Source organism: Balaenoptera acutorostrata, chromosome 17 (assembly GCF_949987535.1).
Source record: "Balaenoptera acutorostrata chromosome 17, mBalAcu1.1, whole genome shotgun sequence".
NCBI classification, from domain to species: Eukaryota; Metazoa; Chordata; class Mammalia; order Artiodactyla; family Balaenopteridae; genus Balaenoptera; species Balaenoptera acutorostrata.
Window position 1 is genome coordinate 83,032,444 of NC_080080.1, and position 21,191 is coordinate 83,053,634.

The 21,191-nt window shown below is 40.9% G+C and overlaps 1 protein-coding gene across 2 annotated transcripts in view; it reads right to left on the reverse strand.

Annotated features, from left to right (window-relative positions):
• SPIDR (scaffold protein involved in DNA repair) overlaps positions 1 to 21,191 on the reverse strand; it is a 358,082-nt gene that overhangs the window by 197,622 nt on the left and 139,269 nt on the right. For both annotated transcript variants that reach the window (XM_057532500.1, XM_057532499.1), the window contains one exon: positions 20,590 to 20,690. In XM_057532500.1, coding sequence (XP_057388483.1) covers positions 20,590 to 20,690 — 101 coding nt within the window. The remainder of the gene's footprint in view (positions 1 to 20,589; positions 20,691 to 21,191) is intronic.

Here is a 21,191-nt window from a genome sequence, read left to right on the forward strand (position 1 = left end):
CACCGTTTTTCCTGGGCAGGGCAGCAATGCAGTGGGCGGAGTTAAGTTCACTGGCAGCAAAAGGAAAAGCCCTAGTGTTAGGGACTGCACTAGCCACAGGCAAATTTCTGGACATATTTTAGGAATTTTTAAAACTTTTACCTGTACTCAGGGGTTACCCCCAACACTATCCTCTGCCACCGGCAGCAGCCGCTGTCCAGAGCCCCATGGCCCGTGCTCTCCAGCACCCACCGTCCTGCTGGAGTTCAAGCGGCCAGTGGTGCCCGGGCAGCACCGTTCTCCCTTCGGGTAACCAATCACTGTCATGTGCGGCTGATGACAAAGCGATGTAGGTTTTCAGTGGTCTGCCCCCAACCCTACAGTCCACACAGACCCTGACAGATCTTACAAAAGGCAAGACACTACAGAAACACATAAATAGTATTGCAGCAGAAATACCTATATATCTATGATGAGTCACACTGCTACTGACTGCAGTTTCTTTGAAGATTTTTATGAGAACGCCTGACAATATCTAGTAACTATGAACCCTGATTTGACCATCAACACAGCATGCTTGGTGACTAAACAGGTTTGGGAGTGCTACCTTGGCTGCACACAGGGCTGCGAACAGCACTTCTCCACCAAGCACCGTGAAGTCCCTCCCACAGGACGTGCTCCCACACAGGCCTGAGGAGAAGCCAGTGGTCTGCCTTCCCTGCAGAAAGTAAGCAGCGTCATCTCCTCCTCTTCCTCTGAGGGAGAAAGAGCCTGGGACAACCCAAGACAAGTTATGCATTCAGTGCAAGCTTTCAATCTGAGCACAAGAGATACTGGTTTTACAAACGAAGAAGACTGTTTTGCAGTTAGATGGATGAAACATAAAAGGCCATTCTGTGACAGTGGGGCAACATTTTCCATAAATGCTGTGAGACTCAGTCAAAGTTTCATGTTGTCAAGGAAGTGTCTCCTGAATCTCAGCCAGAGGCAACTATTCCTTCCCTCTGAAATCCTCAAATACCTTATCTACACTTACAAGTATCCTCCTTTTTAAACGGAGATAGTATCAGCTATAGTCAAGAACACTGCAAACACTGAGAGAGAGAGCACAGAAAGCCTACAGTGCAGGGCCTGGTCTGTCACCCATACAAAATAATGGCTGCCACTGTCATCAGTCACTGTCACAATATCAACTTTTCAAGGCATTTTCAAATCTATTACGGTACTTGATCCACAATAACCCTATGAAATAGGTAAGGAAGATATTAATCTCCCTTTTTAACAAATAAGAAAACTGAACAAGTTAGTTGCTCATATGACTTTCTTAAGGTTAGAGAGGATTACTGGCAGATTTTATGCTCACAACTGAGTATTCTCACAAGTCCTATACTTGCAGTGTCTCGAGGGTAAATGGCAGTTAAAGACAGGAAACTGAGGATGCTTTTTTTCTCTATTTTATTATGCTAAAACATTGGACTTGTTTAAATGTTAAAAAAAAAAAAAAAAAGAAAGAAAGAAAAAGCACACCAGGTTGAGAAATGGACTCAAGTGAGGCTTATCGCTGGTTGGGCACAGTCAGGATTTCAACACTGAAAAGGAAGAGTATAATTTGACAGAAACCAAATGCTGAGGAAGAAGTGCCCTGAAGACCAAATGGAAAGCACAGATATCAACACAGCACCAAAGTGGTTAAGACACAGGAACAGACGATTCACAGAGGAAATACACCACAGGATCTAGTAATTTCTATCCATACATATGCCGAGCAGATGAAACACTCTGTAGTCAAAATGGCAAATAGTGAACTTAAAGGCTAACATTTGATGAATGAATGCATGAATGAGTGGGTGATTTATTTTATCAGCAAACTACTCTAAAAAATAAGTCTTTGATTTTAAATGAGCAAGAGGCCACAAAAGAATCGAGCAAGTAATATAAGAACAAAATATACTTTTGATTCCTGGCTTAAATGACTTATTTGAAATATACAGGTGGCTAGGGTCCATTTATATGCATGTTAATTCCAATCCTCCTCAGTGGGTTATGTTGATGAATTAATATATATTGTGAGAAAAGCATTCACGAATACTTATACAAAAAATACTATACAAGAAATTAACAAAAACTATAAAAGAAAGTACCAGGTGAAGCAAGTTAGTACGGGGGGAGAAATACTGAAATCATCCTCCTATAGAGACAGAAACATCTGTAATTTTTTATCATGAAATACTTTTCATAATATAATTGTTGCACTAACTTTAAGTTGTTCCACTTAATTATGCAAATGATGACCACAGAGTAATTTGGGATCTTCCCTGTATTATTCCTCTCTTTATCTTCATAGATATTCTAACAGGCTAATCCATAAAGTGTCTTGCTTTAAAATATATGCCCAACTATTCTCTGAAACTGGTACTTTTTCTCTTCTTCAGGCCAAATCATCAACAGGTGCCCACCATTACTTTTTTCCTCAGTCCTCACCCATCATGTACACACACACACACACACACACACACACACACACACACACACACACATACAAACACACAGATTGGGGTAGGAGGGCAAGACAGCATAGCAAGGGTCAGGGATGGAGATCAGGGGAGTTTAAAGTTCACCTGCTTCGTGTGCAGACAGAGGAGCAGGTTTCTGTGTGTGTGTGTGTGTGTGTGTGCGCGCATGTGTGTGTGTGTGTGTGTGTTAGGGGCGAGGGACAGGGGATAACAGTGGTGTCATGATATCAGTGTTGGATTTATTAAGGCTGAGATACCTCTTAGTTATTACAACAGCCTAGCCCTAACTGACCTCCGCAGTCTGGTACCTGACTACTCTGCCCTAACACAAGGCCCTCCAGAGTGGCCCTGTGTACATGTAAATTTAACGACAGCCACCTCTGTTCTTGAATCCTTCAGGCGCCAACCACTGAGTAATCCAGACAACTGTCCACTGTTTAGAAACACCTTTGTTACCAGTTACTTCTCACTGCTCTACCCTCAAATTCCACAGCTCTACTCAAGTATCTTTAAATTGTTTCTATACCCATACTTTAAGAAAGCATTTCATCACCGTCTCCCAGGTGAATTCTCTAACCACAATTCCCCTTTTCCATTCAGCAGGGTTTATCACTCTCCTTTATGTCATCACTGTACGACTGTACCAAGATTTTAACACATAAAATGAATAATTTGGTCTATTAAATCATGAACTCTGTGCTGTACTTGGATAAATACCAACAAAATATATATGAGCTGAATGAACTCGAATAATACAAACTGATGTAAAGAATTTTGGGGACTATTTTTCTGTTCTTGATTTCACTGCCAACCAAGATGGTTTTGACCTACCTCCCTCACCTCAACTGGTTTTGATATTTACCCAAAGGATGCAAAATAAACTGTAATTCAAGTGATGCTCCAAAAAGAAAAATAAACAATACAGTCCAAAATCAAATCCAAATGATGTTTTTTCTATTCACTGTATTGTACCACTGGTTTTTTTTCATTACTATGCACTGAAAGTTGAATTGTACTTATTTGTACACAATTATACTATCTTTTCTTTTGAAAGGTTACAACTATGCTTAATTTTACCAATGATCCCAAACACCCAGCAATATTATGTACCTGTGAGTATTCAATTAGTGACTCTCTAATTAACTGCATTATTATATTATTATTAATGCTTGGTACATCAAAATTTTAGTTTCTGAGTAAATGTTGTAAGCTGCCATGAGATTCATTTCACAGATAATTTCACAATAAAATTCATAAAGCTCTAAGCAGGAGGTCTAGATTATAATACCTAAAAACTAAATTCTGAAGAAATTTACATCTTTACCCTGTAAAAGCACTCTTTGTTTAAAATTTATGCTCCCCCATAAAATTTTAAGTCATCTGGCAATGATGAACAGACACATTTCTTAACCACAACTGCTTACTGAACTGTAAACAATTGTGCTTTCACTTCTTGATTCTACATTTTTTTTTTTGGCCTTTTCACCCAGTTTAAAATATTCTCTGCCAAAAGCCACAATAATTCTAAGCATGAAACAGAAATCCGAAACCCAACTCTTAAAAAAAAAAAAAAAAAAAAAAAAAAGACGAGACAACACTAACCAGGAGACTGTAACGTTCATCACAGTCCCCAGCAATGAGAACAAGCAGCACTTAGCAGAGCACGCCAGCCACCTGGGATCACCATGTCACAGTGCTATCACCAGGCCTGCCACCATGACTTGTTCTGCAGGGGTAGCCTGTATTGTTCCGTAGAGGGTGAATGGGCAACAGAAGGTCCCATTTTTTAAGAAATCCAAGTAAGGAAAAAGCGTACAAAGGCTCCACGAAGGCAATAGATCCCTAAGCAAAGTTCATACAAAACCAGAGAAGAGGGAGTACTCTGGACCGAATGTTTGTGTCCCCCCTAAATCCATATGTTGAACCCCTAACCCCACAGTGTGGCTGTATTTGGAGATGGAGCCTCCAAGAAAGTAATTAAGGCTGAATGAGGTCACCAGGGTGGGGCCCTGACCTGACAGGATTAGCGAGTATCCTTAGAAGAAGAGACACCAAGAGATCCCTATATCTCTCTGCTGAGCACAGAGGAAAGGCCATGTGAGCACACATCCAGATGGCTGCTGCCTAAAAGCCAGGAAGAGGGTTCTCACTAGAAACTGACCACAGCGGCACCTCAATCTTGAACTTCCAGCCTCTAGAACTGTGAGAAAATAAATGTCTGTTGTTTAAGCCCCACATCTATGGCCATTTGTTATGGCAGCCCAAGCCGAATAAGACAGATTTTGGTACCATGAAGTGGGATGCTGCCATAATAAATACGTGAGAATGTGGAAGCAGCTTTGTAACTGGGTAATGGGCAGAGGCTGGAGGAGTCTGGGGGTGCTTGCTAGAAATATGGATGTTAAAGGTGATTCTGGTGAGGTATCAAACGGAAATGAGGAACAAGTTATTGGATACTGGAGGAAAGGTGATTGCTATGGACTGAATGTTTATGTCCTCCCCCAAATCTATATATTGAGACCCTAATCCCTAATTTGACTGTGTTTGGAGGTGGAGCCGTTTGGAGATAATTAGGCCAAGAAGGTGGTGCCCTCATGAATGGGGTTAGTGCCCTTATAAGAAGAGACACAAGAGAGAGGATCTCTCTGTTAGCATGTGAGGACACAGCAGAAGGCAGCCGTCTACAAATTAGGAAGAGGCTCTCACCAGGAACCAAATCAACTGGTACCTTGGATTTGGACTTCCCAGCCTCCAGAACTATTAGAAATAAATGTCTGCTGTTTAAGTCACCCAGTCTATGGTATTTTTACTACAGCAGCCCAAACTAAGACAGCAATTTTTATTATAAAATGGCAAAGAGCTTGGCTGAATTTTTTTAGTGTTGTATGGATGATGAAACATGTGAGTCGTGAGATTAGATAGTTATAAGAGATTTCTAAGCAAAATGTTAAAGGTACGGCCTGAGTCCTCCTGACTTCTTACAATAAAATGCAAGAGAAAACAGATGGACTGAAGAAGGAATTGTTCTGCAAAACGGAAGATTTGTAAAATTCTCAGCCTGTCCATATTGCAAAAAAATGAAAAAGCATGTTTGGAAGAGGATGCCAAAGGTGTAGCTAAACTACCACTCAATAAAGAGATTATGTGATTATAGGAGCAGAAGCACTGCCAGTCTGAACTGAAGGAGACACAGACCAGAGGAAGTGAAGGAAGGCTGTTAGACTTCCCACAGGGCAAAAGAACCAACCATTCTGCTAATGTGCATAGTCCTTCAGACAAGGGAAGGATGACCCTAAAGGCAATCCAGAGATCATAAGGGCTGGCACTCTCGCCACAGGCCCGGGGCAGGGCTGATACCGTTCTCCTGGGTTTCAAAGGGTAGGGCTGCCTCTAGCGTTTGGGCGGGCGAGGCCGCCCCTCCCTACCTCGGGGTGGTGCCGCTGCAGAGAGCCTTGGGTGAGGCCCAAGAGAGCTGGGGCGACACTGCCCTCCAGTGGACCTGGAGGCCAGAGCACGGAACCAAAGAGCATTATCTTTGAGCCTTAAAATCTACTAGAACTTCCCTTGGTAGTTTTTGGACTTGCTTGGGACATATCACCCCTTTCTTCTTTCCTGTTTCTTCTTTTTGGAACGGGATTGTCTACCCTGTACCTGACCCAGCATTGTATTTGGAAGCACATAACTTGTCGGCTTTCACAGGCTCACAGTTGTTGAGGAATTTTGCCTCAGGATGAATCAGACCTCGAGTCTCACCCATATCTGATTTAGATGATATTTAGATGAAACTTTGGACTGTACAGTTGATGCTGGAATGAGTAAGACTTTGGGGGCTGTTGGGGTAGAATGAATGTATTTTGAATGTGAGAGGACATGAATTATGGAAGGCCAAGGGCAGAATGTTATAGACTGAATGTTTTCGGCCCTCAAAATTCGTATGCTGAAGCCCCCCCCAACCCCCCAGTGTACCTATAGTTAGAGATGGGGCCTCTAAGGAAGAAACTAAAGTTAAATGAGGTCATAAGGACAGGGGCACTGATTCCATAGAATTAGTGTCCCTATGAGAAGAGAAACCAAAGAGCTGGATTTCTCTCTCTTCCTCTCTCACTCTCTATGCATGAGCGCACAGCCAGATGGCAGCTGCCGACAAGCCAGAAAGAGAGCCCTCACCAGAACTAGATCATACAGGTACCCTGATCTCAGAAATCCAGCCTCTAGACCTGTAACCAATAATGTCTGCTGTTTAAGCCGCCCAGTCTGTGGTACTTTGTTATGGCTGCCCAAGCTGAGACAGGGGCTTATAACACGTTAAATTTCCCAAGGTGTAAATGTAAAATAGCTAGCTAGTGGGAAGCAGCCGCATAGCACAGGGAGATCAGCTCGGTGCTTTATGACCACCTAGAGGGGTGGGATAGGGAGGGTGGGAGGGAGGGAGACGCAAGAGGGAGGGGATGTGGGGATATATGTATATGTATAGCTGATTCACTTTGCTATACAGCAGAAACTAACACACCATTGTAAAGCAATTATACCCCAAGAAAGATGCACATAAATAAATAAATAAATAAATAAATAAATAAATAAATAAAAAGTTCCCCGTGCTATTCAGAGAAAGAAAACAAAAATTTTTTCCCAAGGTGTGGTGTGTATGGGACCACCTAGTGTGCAAACTGACCCCTTCCACTCTGAGTACAGACTAAGAAAGGTCTTCTTTATTAAAAAACTTCCATATTTAAAAAAAGACTTCCAGTACTTATTTCATAGTACTGCAGGTAATATTTTTGGCTGAGAAAACAGGATTAAAATGGTGTCCAAAAATCACACTGAAAACAACTTTTAAAAGGTCATATGGGACTTCCCTGGTGGCGCAGTAGTTAAGAATCTGCCTGCCAATGCAGGGGACACGAGTTCAATCCCTGGTCTGGGAAGATCCCACATGCCACGGAGCAACTAAGCCCGTGTGCCACAACTACTGAACCTGCGCTCTAGAGCTTGAGAACCACAACTACTGAAGCCCACGTTCCCTAGAACCTGCATACTGCAACTACTGAGCCCACGTGCCGCAAGTACTGACGCCTCCGTGCCTAGAGCCCGTGCTCTGCAACAAAAGAAGCCACCGCAATGAGAAGCATGTGCACCACAATGAAGAGTGGCCCCCGCTCGCCGCAACTAAAGAAAGCCCACACGCAGCGACGAGGACCCAACGCAGCCAAAAACAAAAACCCAAAAGTACCTTAAAATGGTCATATGGCTGTTAAATATCCCTATTTTTATAAATTTAACATTAGCTGAAAAGTAAATAAACGTGATGAGAAAAATTTTAGGAACCCAATTACAAAATAACAAATTACTAATTGTGGATTGTTAGTAGAGTCCTCTAGAATTTAGAACTCATACCCACCCTCCTCTAAGCAATCCTGAAGAAGGGCAGAATTGCATGTGCATCTGTAGAGAACAGCATACCCACCGCCAGGCCAACACAGTGTAAATCTTGTAGCAAAAAGAACTGAAGATACACTTACTGACGTGCTGATAGAATCCAGGGTGTCCCTACTGCCATGTTATTCTTATTTATCTATCTATCTATCTATCTATCTATCTATCTATTTATTTATATTTTGGCTGTGTTGGGTCTATCTATCTATCTATTTATTTATTTATATTTTGGCTGTGTTGAGTCTTAGTTGCTGCGCACTGGCTTTCTCTAGTTGAGGTGAACAGGGGCTACTCTTCGTTGTGATGCGCGGGCTTCTCATTGTGGTGGCTTCTCTTGGTGTGGAGCACGGGCTCTAGGCGCACAGGCTTCAGCAGCTTTGGCACGTGGGCTCAGTAGTTGTGGCGCACGGGCTCTAGAGCGCAGGCTCAGTAGTTGTGGCGCACGGGCTTAGTTGTTTCGTGGCATGTGGGATCTTCCTGGACCAGGGCTTGAACCCGTGACCCCTGCCTTGGCAGGCGGATTCTTAACCACTGCACCACCAGGGGAGTCCTGCCGTGTTATTCTTGATACTTCCTCCACTATCAACCCTCAACCCCCTCTCACTCTCTAAGAACTATTAATAAAGGGTATTCTAGTGAAGAACTTCTAATTCATCAGTTAAGTCCATTTAAATTAGGTCAAAATAGGCAAAATCTACAATTAGGCAGAGCAGTGCACGTCCCAGTAGGAGTACAGTGAATGCACAACTACTAAAGAAAAGCAGGTATTCTGGTCTTGGGTGTTATCTCCTTCCAAGGACACTGTAACAAACACTAACAGGGAGGAGAGGGAAAAGAAGAGAGATTAACTTAAGGATTAAAATGAGATGATATCATAAAAGTTATCATCTCTCAAAGGGTGTGCAGGGAGAGACCAGAGAGTGCAATCACAAGTGAAACACTCAGGGACCCTGAGGGGGAAGCACTCTGAGAATGACTTTACACGGGAACACTGGACAGGGCCAGGTAAGAGAGCAACACAGAATCCCAAAGTAGAAATCACCTAAGGGTTGACAAAGTCAAATTTTCTCAGTAAAGAAACAGGCACAGATCAAGTGACCTGCATGGGCCTTCACTTCCAGCAGAGCTGGGACCATTTCTGCACTCTGGTGTCACGTGGAATTTTAAAATTTACCACTGACACCATTTATTTACTTCATAAACACATCCTGAGTCACCAGGCATGGCTCAGGTTGCTAGGTCAGCCCTACACTTCCTTGTAGCACTTGGCAGAGTTAGGACTTACCTGTACTTTATATAATTACAATAGGATGCCAGAAGTATAACTACAAACAAAGAAGAGTATACTAGGCCTCGTGGTCAAGCATACGTCACGACAGACACAGGCGACGCAGGGAGGAGGTACGTAGGGCGTGACGGGCGCAAGGTGGCACAGCGAGGGGTCGGGTTGTGAGAGACAAGCAGTCAGGGAGGCTGGGACCCTGACCAAGAACGCTCACCAGGGACTTTAGCGGTGATGGGTATTTACTCCGACACAAGAGGCAGTCAATGGAGATTTTTTAAAGCAGACAAGTGATATCAGATTTGCCTCTTAGGGTGATGACCCCGACAGTCTGAAAATGAGGAAAGGGCAGAGGCAGGGAGACCAGATGGAGGCTGACACAGTAATCCAGGCCCAAGGGAACAGGGGCCTGAACTAGTGGTTGATGGGATCAATGGAGAGACTGACTTGAGAGACAGTTCTAAGGTAGAATCACTAGCATCTAGGGACTGGACGGATTGAAAAAATGTACAAGAAAGCCCAACTGAAGACGGTGCCGTTCATGGGCCAGGGCAGGCAGGTGCTGGGGCACGCTGAGTCCGCGGGGTCTGCAGGACGCTTAGGTGCAGGCGGTGCTGAGGCTGGGCCAGGAAAGGCCGCAGGACAGACTTACCAGACCGCCTAGCAGTCGTGGGGGAGGTGGCATGGAGACCCCAGATTACCCAGGAAGGGGACACAGGACGAGAAGAGGGCCAAGACAGAAGTCTGAGGAACACCTGTTGACGCTAAGCACAAAGTAGGAGAGTCAACAGAGAACCAAGAAGGAAAATGAACATGGGAGGAGGCAAAGCACGAGGGAGACTGTCCTTGAAGAAAGGGCAGCCCGCTGTGTGCCGGCTGCGTGAAGACAGCGATTAGGAACGAGCGCTTCTGCACACTGGTGGAAACGCAGCAGCGCCACGCTGGATGGAAGGGGTGCGCTGAAGGTGACGCCTCTTTAAAATCACTATCACAATACAAATGCAGTTTCCAATACTTTATAAGTCATTTTAATAATCCAAGGATTTATTTATTCTGTTTGCAGGCTGGAAAGTTTTCTCTTTTGTAACAAAAAACTTTAGCACAGAGCCTCTTCAGGAAGATAAGCAGCCACCCACCCTTAGACCACCTTCCTGCAGCAAGACTCGCGCCTCCTGGCTCGCTGGAGCGGCCGCCCGGTCTGCCCACACTCTCCCCCACCATCTTCCCTCACAGACAACCAAAGTCAAGTCTGGGCTTGCACTTGCAAGCAGGCTCCTTCAGGCACCAGCGTCCCAAGTGGAAATTATAACCCCTTTGAAAGTAAAAATGAGCTGAAGGAGTGTGGAAAACTAGCTGGTGAAAAGGTTAAGATGACACACACGAGATTTCACAGCATGGACAAAGGCCAGTGCGATACTGAACTAGGCTGGAGGATAAAAATGACAACTGCTTGAGCGAGCCAAAGCAAAGCCTGCCTTTTGCCAATATCAACACTCTTCTAAAGGTCAAAACCAGAATTTTGAACATATAGATAATTTTCGCCATTAATGAGGTCCCAATTTAAGTCTATGAATGAATTTTTATTCATTGAACCACATGTGGAATTCAACGGGAACCGTGTTTTACCCACTATATAATTCATTTAGAATGGTCTAACAGTGCAGTCTTATTTTTGGATCATTTACAACAGAAAACAGAAATGAAGATTCTTTTAAAGCTCAGATCTATCAGAAAACAATCTGTAGAATTACTATTTTTCTTTTCATGTAGAAAGAAATGGAGAAAGCACAGATTAAATAAATTTAGAGGGAACCTGAAAGCATCATTTAATTCTGCTGTATCACCAAACCTCATTTTATATATTTTTAGGCAGAAAAACTCATAAGAATTAAAAATGGATGTGGCAGAAGCAGCCAAGGGGTGACAGATACGTTAGCTGGAGAGTTGAGTTTGGTTTTAGTATCCCTTCCTCTGTTCCTCAGGTCCCATCATTATTTTTAACATAATTATGAAATAACTTGATATTATGAAAGTCACATATGAATTCTTTATTCTTCTGTTAACTTATACTTAGAATGATCACTGGAAATTATAGTCATTTGGGACATGAAATCACATCTCTAACAGTGGGCAAACTAGTATCATAGTTTGTTTCCTGACATAAATAACTCAAGAGTATTAATGTGAATTCCTCCTGCCCATGACTACAAAGAACAATATTAAATACCACTGCTGTACCGAAATGTGGGTCTGGATATAAAAAAAGGGGGGAAAATAAAGCGTAGACCCTAATTGGCTTTCTGGTTTTACTGGTCAGAGGGGAGCTGGAGATAATCCAGAGGCAGCTCCCTTGACCCAGAGGAAAGGGGAAGTTAAAGAAAAGGAACTGCACGGAACCTCTCCAGCAACCTGGGGCTGACCCACACTGAGTAGGTCACAAGCAGTGTCCCTTCACTTGAAGCAAAGGGTGGTTAAGTAAGGTAGATCAAGGAGTTTAAGAAAACATTTTAAATGAGTTTTCTAAGACTCTGAACTAAAAAACTACAACCCGCTTCATGTCATTCTCATTTCATAAATCTAAACAAACATGCATTGTTTTTAAACTTGTCATATTATGTCAAAAATCCCATGTCCCTTATATACACTACCAAATGTAAAACAGATAGCTAGTGGGAAGCAGGAGCATAGCACAGGGAGATCAGCTCGGTGCTTTGTGACCACCTAGAAGGGTGGGATAGGGAGGGTGGGAGGGAGGGAGACGCAAGAGGGAAGAGATATGGCATATATGTATATGTATAACTGATTCACTTTGTTATAAAGCAGAAACTAACACACCATTGTAAAGCAATTATACTCCAATAAAAATGTTAGAAAAAAAAATCCCATGTCCCCACAGAAACTAACCACATGCTTCACGTCCTAGCTTTAAACACTCAACATTAGAAGACTTAGCCTAAATCATATGTCTTTTTAACAATTATTTTTCAAGTAATTGAGGGATCTTAGTTTACCAACTAACTTGCTTTGGTAGAAATAATCAGCCTAACATTTCCTAACCCAAGACACTCTTTAATTATGAGAAAATACTGCATCAAAGAAATTAAGAAATTAGGTAATTAATAAGGAGACACACACATATCTCCACAAAATTCTTGGCTCTTCTTGCTCCACTACTGTCACTGTACAGAAAATGCTGGCCCTGCTGTTCCTGCTTCCTCTCTTGACCACTCAAGTGGGGAGTCTGGAACATGACCCCATTTCAGGGGGCTCCGTGGCCTCAGAGGAGCCCCTGAAAAGCAGTGAGAAAGAGGCAGGGGCCAGATTTCTGGCTTCGAGTTCCCAACAAGTCCGAGTGAGCCCCACTCCACGGGTGCCACTACTCTGGAGGTTAGAAGTTTCCTGTGTGTCAGGGGCACAGCAATGCCCACGTAAGGTTCATGCAGGGAGAGAAGGGCTCCAGGAGCAATGCTTAGGGAACCCGCTGTGGCCTTGGAGACGGAAACCAAGCCTCTGAGTGCTCACAGCTAACCATGCTCGAGGGCAAGGGCCAACAAACACTCTGCCGTGTGAAAACTGTCTCACTGGAAAAATCAGCCTCGTTATTGAACTTTTCACATCCTGACACAAAGGTATAAATTTTACTACTTCTTGAGGAAAAGTCAGGGTGGAACTCTACCATTTCACATTTTCCTCCCTTCTCTAATTGTGAAAATAATACATTTGATTTTAACAAATTTCTTCTTTTATAAGAGGAACATTTTTTTAAAACCCTGTCCCAACACCTTTTCCAATGATAACCTTTGTTAACAGTTTTCTACAGTTTATTTTATAGTATTTACTAAGACTTCCACACTATTATATAATGTGAAGAAAATCTAAAAGCATTAGAAGTACCCAGGAGCACTATCCTGACGATTTTATTATAATCATCAGAATAAGGAATAGTAATGACATCTTTTCATTTTTCTTGAAACTGTATAAACACAACATTCTTCAGGAGCACTCACTGCAGTTACTCTCCTTTAAAGCTTGGCGGAGTAAATCCTTATTCCCTTTGGCTTTGTTTCTTTTGTCTGATTTTCCAAAATGTGCTTCAATAAGTAAAATTTTATAGACATTATTAAAACATCTTCAAGTGTAAAATACTCTTTTGTTTCCTTCTAAAGAATAAATCTTTAATATTAATTTTAAATAAGGAAGCAAGAAAAAATTAATTATAAGATTATGAGAGTCAGATCTGTCAGTGATGGACCCACATTTGCTGCTTAATAAAAGTTTGAATGAAAGAAATAAGAGACAAAGTAAAACAATCAAATACACACAAGTTAAAATATTAAGGCCACCTGTCATGAAAAAACAAAGAGATGAGGCACCAATACACTGTATTTCTCTAGTGAGTAACAAAAAAACCTGAAATTAACAGAAAACCTCTATTTCTACTGAGTAGCGATGGTTACAGGGATACTTGCTTTACAAGTACTTGTTAAGGTATATATCTATGTTTTCTATATTATCTTCTTTGTGATATATTTCAACACAAAATAATAATAATTTAAGAAAAGCAAATATTCACATGGTAAAGGTTCTTCAAATAAAAAATCTGTTGCATCCTAGATTTTCCAAAGCTTTAAATTGTACTTTTATATTTCTCTGCTTGAATAAAATGTATACCAAATAGACTGCTCCCTATTGAATTTCAATAATAACCTTTAAAAAAAAAACCTTTCAATTGTAATGATTTTGTTCAAGTGGAAAAATATTTAAAATATGGGCTATTCAGGTCTATAAGTACATGAAAAGATACTTGACATCATTAATCATTACAGAAATGCAAATCAAAACCACAATGGGCTATCACTCCACACCTGTCAGAACGGCTATCATCAAGAAGATAGATAAATGCTGGTTAGGACGTGGAGAAAAAGGAACCCTTGTGCACTGTTGGTGGGAATGTAAACTGGTGCAGCCACTGTGGAAAACAGTATGGAGGATCCTCAAAAAATTAAAACTAGAACTACCATATGATCCAGCAATTCCAGTTCTGGGAACACATCAGAAAGAAATGAAAACACGATGTCAAAGAGATAGCTGCACCCCTATGTTCATTGCAGCATTGTTGACAATAGCCAAGATATGGAAATAACCAAAGTGTCTATCAATGGATGAATGGATAAAGAAAGTGTGAGAGAGATATACATATGTATTTATATACTACATATATATAAAATATCCTAGTGTGTATACATCACACACACACACACACACACACACACTGGAATGTTATTATTCAGGCATAAAAGAGAAGGAAGTTCTGCCATTTCCAGCAATATGGATTGACCCTGAAGTCATTACGCTGAGTCAGAGAAAGACAGATACAGTATGATCTCACTTATATGAGATCTCACTTTAATCTAAAAAAACACACATACAAAAACAAAAAAACCAACAAACCAAACTGATAGAAAAAGAGATCAGATTTGCGGTCACTAGAGGCAGGGTTGGGGGAAGGGGCAATTGGAGGAAGGTGGTCAAAAGGCACAAACTTCCAGTTCTAAGATAAATAAGTACTAGGGATGTGCTGTACAGCACGGTGACTAAGTTAAGGCTGCTGTGTGGTAGGTACGGAGGTTGTTAATAGATCCTGAGAGTTCTCATCACAAGGAAAAAAGTCTATTTTTTCTTTCTCTTTTCTTTTGTATGTATATGAGACGATGGATATTAATTAAACTTGTGATGATACATATATGTATATCAAATCATTATGCTTTACACCTTGCACTTATAGTGATTATATCTCAATAAAACTGAAAAAAACTCTCAATAAAACTGAAAAAAATTGTATCTCGATAAAACTGAAAAAAGATAGAAGCAAGAAAAATATGGGCTATTCAAAATCTCAGTTAAATTATAATTTTTCTTGCAAAAATTAATAAGTAACAAAACCACTGTTCCATAACTCTTTAGCCACATTTCTTTGATAGTCTGCCCTGGAAACTAGACAGAGACTGGAGGCATCCACTGTAAATGTGAAGCTCTCCTCCGCGGCCTGTCCAGCAGAGCGCCCCTCCACAATGCCTCACAGATCCTGCACTGTGCCAAGCTGTACCTATATTTTTCCTTTGCTTACCATCTATCTCACTCAACACAATGCAAGTTCCATGAGTGTAGTGGCATGGTGTACATTGTCTGGGACACAGCAGACTCTCAATAAACACCTGTGGAAGGAATAAACGAAGGACGAACTGTCCAGTTCCTTGCCTGTGCCTCTCTCTTGCCACCATCCCATCTCCACCACCAGATTCTGAGCACCAGAAAATTAGCAGTGAGGGAGAATAACATTTATTTCATATAACTAAAATTAGCACAGAAATATGGGCACATAAAAAATGTCCCTCTGCACAAGTGACGTACATGACAATTTCACAGAAAAAGACACTGAAACTGCTTGGTTGCTTACCTTCTACAATACAACTTAAAGCAGAATCAGTGTTTTTTAATTAGCTAATTGAAGTGACCTTAAACACCCCCCCCCCAAAAAAAAGCCTTTTGTTTATCAAGAATAGGCAGTGAAAAACTTAACATTTAAAGAGTGAGGCCCTGTCTCCTGCCTCCAAATCAGCCTTCTTCACTTAACAAATAATCTCTGACTCTAGGGACTAGACCATAAAATGTTTGGATACTTTTAGGATTTGGAAGGCATAGTGCAGCTCCGCAGGATTGCTGTGAGAGCTGTGTGCACTCCTCACTCAGGGCCTGACAGGAGGCGCATTCAGTGGGAGCCATCACTTGTATTATCTACATCAGTCTAAAACTCCAGTGTCTCACCTACTTGCATCATCTCTGAAAAACTTTCAAGTCTGGCATCCAGAAAGCCAAGGAGAAATTATAAACAGCAAATTCTCCCCTCCCCTGAATTTAGAGATCGTTCTCTGGAGGAGAAAACAGCAACAAATAAAAAGCAAACACCCCACAAAACAACAACAAAAGCTTTGGCAGTGGAGTGTGTAATAAACTGTGGCACTGGAAAACAATAAGGTAGTGAATGTAATTTTGAAAAAATCACGGTGGGAAAAATAAGGAAATAATTATTCTCTGGCAGATAGGCAGCCTTGTGTGAATTTACTGATATTTTAAGGAAACTCAGTATTTCATCTAGGTGAGCCCACAGGGGCTGTTTGCCAACTATATGGGACACCCAAGGGCTGGTTAGCAGTGCATGCGGACGCAAGATTTCCCATGTGGCTGTATCAGGATGCTGGTGAGCAATGCTGGCAAAAGGCACGGACAGAGGTATTTACAGTATTTTGTGGCCTACACTTTACAAAGTTTCAGCTGACCACGACTCAGTGGCAAAATGGTAAAAAAAAAAATTAAAATCCTTTTAATCCAAAATCTATTAAATGCTAATGCCAATGTGAATAACTAGGTTCACGCTTTGCTCTGATACCACCAATCTAAATTCGAGGTGACACACTTATTGCTTTTGGAACACATACACGTGCACAGAAACCTAAAGCACATCTGTCCTCGCAGACCAGAGCTCACACACACGCACTCAGTGAGCACTGTCAACATGTTCAATGGCAGCAAGGTGAAGAACAAGGAAATCCAGAGAGAATTCTGCTTTGGATGACAGTAAATGCTACTGCACTTCACTGATTTCCCTCCTTTCTTATCCACCCCCTTCTTCTTTCTGAAGTTTAGAGGGAACTTCTACGAACAAAAATCTTGTGAAAAATAATTTATCTCAAACCCATCATTTTTTTTGTTTCACTTCTTCTTTCTTCTTTTTTTTCTCTTTACAATCTTCCTGAACAGTATAAGAAGTTCACTGTTTTTTTTTATCCAAGAATATCTGTAACTATTATTAGTCTTAAAAACATAGATATCAAACATATTGTGAAAATATTTGTTGCACTGTTACTAAACAGAGGTCAGACAAAGGAATCATTACACTCACATCTACAGAAGTCGGGCACAACACGGGCTCATGTCCTCAGTGCCTGGATCTGCCTTCCCAGCAATCTACCCAGAACAAGATGGGCCACGATCACGGGCCACCAAGGGAGACTGTTTGATATAAATCTGACTCTGCCACCTGCTAGCCAGGACACAGGACCCTGCCTGTCCAGATTCTCTCTGTCTCTAAAATAGGATCAGAGAACCTAACTGGAAGGTCTGCTGTGAGGATTAAATGAGATGATAAACATGTGAAATACTCTGAATATCACTTAATAGAAACTGGCCATTGCCATCCAGGTAAATGGCAAACTAGTGTTGGAAAACTGTTTCCCCTCAAATAGGAAGAAGAGAAATAAAATGGTTCCTGAAAAGAAATCTAGGAAATATTTTTCTCTTGTTCCTATAATCACAATTCTCTATTCCACAGCCATATTTTAAATTGCATATTTACAAGGCATCACATTGGAATAAAATCCAATAGTGGCCTCCAAGCCCTGAGTGGTCTACCCTCTGCCTTCTCTTCACTGTGTTTCATCCAACACACCCATCTATATTGGCCTTCATGTGCAGTACACATGCTTCTCTCTGTTCTTTCAACAGCAAAGCTCAATCTCTCCTGAGTGTATCAAAAAACAACTACAACAAAAACCAAGAAAACAGGCACACATAAAAATTTACTCAAGTTTGAAGAACCTTGAGATGTATGTCTTTTATACTGAAATGTACTAGAAGGTACTAACAAGGTGTATGTCTTGAGATGTATGTCTTTTATACTGAAATGTACTAGAAGGTACTAACAAGGTAAACAAAACTGATTATTAAATGGTATAAGTAAGTTATAAAACAGCCCAGAAAAGTAAGTTATCCATGAGGGAAGAAAAGAAGAGTTGAAATCCACAAACTAAAGGTGTTAAAAATTTTTTTTTCTTAAAGCCAGAAACATGTGTTAGAGATACTCACTGAAATATTTGATATTAATATGCAATGTCTTACAAAACTAGACAAGCACTTACTATAACACCCAGCAACTGCACCCTTGATCATTTATACCAGAAAATTAAACACCTATGTTCACTCAAAATCTTGTTCACAGCACCTTTATTTGTAAGGTCCAAATGTCCCTCCACAGGTGCACAAAGTGTGGTACATCCATATCACAGAGCAAGAGGAACTAACTGCTGATATACACACAAACTTGGATAAATCTCAAGGGAATGGTGTTGAGTGAAAAAAGTCAATTCCCCAAAGGTTACATACCATATTATTTCATTTATGGAACATTTCTGAGATGACAATAGTATGGAAATGGTGAACACACTGATGGTTGAAAGGCATTAGGTGGGAAGAGGTGGCTAAAAGGGAGCACGAGGGACCCTGATGATGAGTGTCCTGTATCTTGACTGTGGTAATAGGCACATGAATCTACCCAGGTGATAAAATTACATAAACAAAACACACACACACGAGTGCATATAAGCGGGTAAAGCCTGAATAAGGTTGGTGAATTGTACCTGGATCAATTCCTGGTTGTGCCAGCGTACTAGAGATAGGAAAAACGTCATCCTTGGTGGAACGAGGTGAGGGGCACAAGAAGCCACTGTGTTATTTCTTAGAATGGCATTAGTTTAATGTGAATCTACAATTATCTCCAAATGAAAAGTTTTTTTAAAAAGGCAGAAAGATATGTTGAAGACATCCCCTCAAATACCTCAAGTCAGTACGCGGGCTCCATGTCCCTGTCAACTGTGGAATAATTAAATAACACTCCTCAAATACAAGAAACTTGGGAGGAAAGGCCTCAGGCTAAATTATTACAATTACAGATTAATTTTGTAAACCATAATTTCTCATATCTGAGGGACATAAAGGTAGACTCAGTGAGATATACTATACTTAATATTCAGAACAAAAACCAAGATGTGGTTCGTAAATTACTACTAACTCCTAGATTTCTCAAACCCATCAGAAGGAAAAATCAAGCCCGACACAGTCCCCTGGTCATTCAAAATTAACCAAAGCTCAATAACGCTCTTGAGTCTGAATGGAATAAGATGGGATTCTGACTGTGGTACGGTGCAAACCCAAAGGTACATCCACACCCTAAGGGGAGGAGGAGTTGCTGCTCTTGGTTGCTTCTGAACTTCCAGACCCGGCAGCAGTGAAACCAACCTCAGAATGGCAGTGCTTCTGTGTCTCCACAGTCTATCACGTCCCAGGGCCATCCTAGAGCTGCACATCCTTCCCATGCAGTTTGATTCATTATTAGCACAGTTCATAAGGCAAGGGTCTACAGTTACACTCATTTTTGACAGGGAAATTAAGAGGACTGGAGAGTTTAATTACAGAGATATTTTAACAAATCCATCACTGAATTTCAGCTGTTTACTAAATTTTAGTTCTTGGGATTGGGGAGAGAGGGAGTTACCTCCACTTAATATTTGCAAGTTTTTCTCTCATTTATTCAGTTGCTACACACATACAGAAATGAGAAAAAACTTTTCTTATGTTGAAAGAAGAAAATTCTTCTGCCAGGCCACACAGGAAACAAAACACCAAATAGTGAAATGTTCTTCCTAATATATGTTTATAATGAGTTATATCAAAAGTAAAGAAAAAGACACAACTTACTACAAGACATCAAGGGGAGGATTCACAGATCTGAAAAATAAATTCATCTAAGAGACAAACAAAACCCAAATTCCTAAATACAGAGACTTCTAACAGAAAAATCTATTAGAGATGGTCCCATTCATATTTTCAAATTAATGGATTAATTTTTGGCTCTGGTTTTTTGTTTTATTTTGTTTTTGTCTTTTATTCATGGTATAATTAAATACCATGAATACCTTCTATTCCCAAATTAAAGAAGGGAAAACATAAGGAACATTCCAAATAAGCTATTTGGTGCCGATGAGCCAAACAAAAGGTCATCTTTTCCCTTTGGTCCAGGCACCCAGGCACACTAGTTTGTCTTGGTATTTTTCTAGTCCAACCTCCAGAAGACACTCTCTCAGCTCTGTGCTTGACAATTTGGTTAATTCACTGTAATGTTGCAACTCATTAGAAGGGTCCTGCATCAATTTAGTGAGACTAGGATTTTGGTACATCACTGAGCTTAGTGTTGTTTATTAAATGTTTGTTTCAGGGGTGTGTGTGTGTGTGTGAGTGATATGTGTGAATGTCATGTGTGTACTGGGAGATGCCGTAAGATGTACTGTTTACTGTGGGTCACAGTCACAAAAGTCTGAAAGCTACTGGGACAGAGCAAGAAAAAGGTGTAATATAGAACTGTCCCACTCAGATCTTTGGACACCTAGAGAAAAAGGTGTAAAAATAGTGATAATCAACTTCATATATTTTAATGTAAAAATACTTTTAACTGGCATTTTCTTTACTCACAGATGCCAGTGCAAGCCTTACCTGAAAGTGTCCTTTGGTAAGAAAGATACTGATGTCTCCACAAAGAAATGGCAGATCTCTCTCGATTCTGCAGTCCATTTAGTCTTTCTGCTAGCCCGCCTCTGTTCAACAAATTATAATGTGTTAAGCTTAGTTAAAAGAAAAGCTTCAGAATAGTTGGTACATTTATATTTTATACCCTCCAATCAGGGACAAATAAAGCATTGAAATTTTAACTTGTTTGGCAATACATTCTCTTCCTAGAGGCCAAATCCTTCTAGGTTAGTAATCTCCTTTTCAAAGATTTCTCGGAAGATCAGTTTTCTGATTCTTAGAAATACAGGCTCCTCTGAGATCAGTATGACTTCCTGACTATCCTTTCTTAGTTTACTTATTCCATAAATATGTCCTGATTACGTGTTTCCTGCTCTACCTAGCCAAGCACCAGGTGCCAAGGATACGAAGAAGGCAACAAGCCATGTCATGGCGGGCCTTACAATCTGATCAGCAGACGGGCAAACAGATAATTGTAAAATGGGTTCAGAGTTGTAGTCAAGAATAAAACCTGTACACTGTTGATAGGTAGAACACTCAAATAAGAGGATTTGGGTATGGGCTCATTA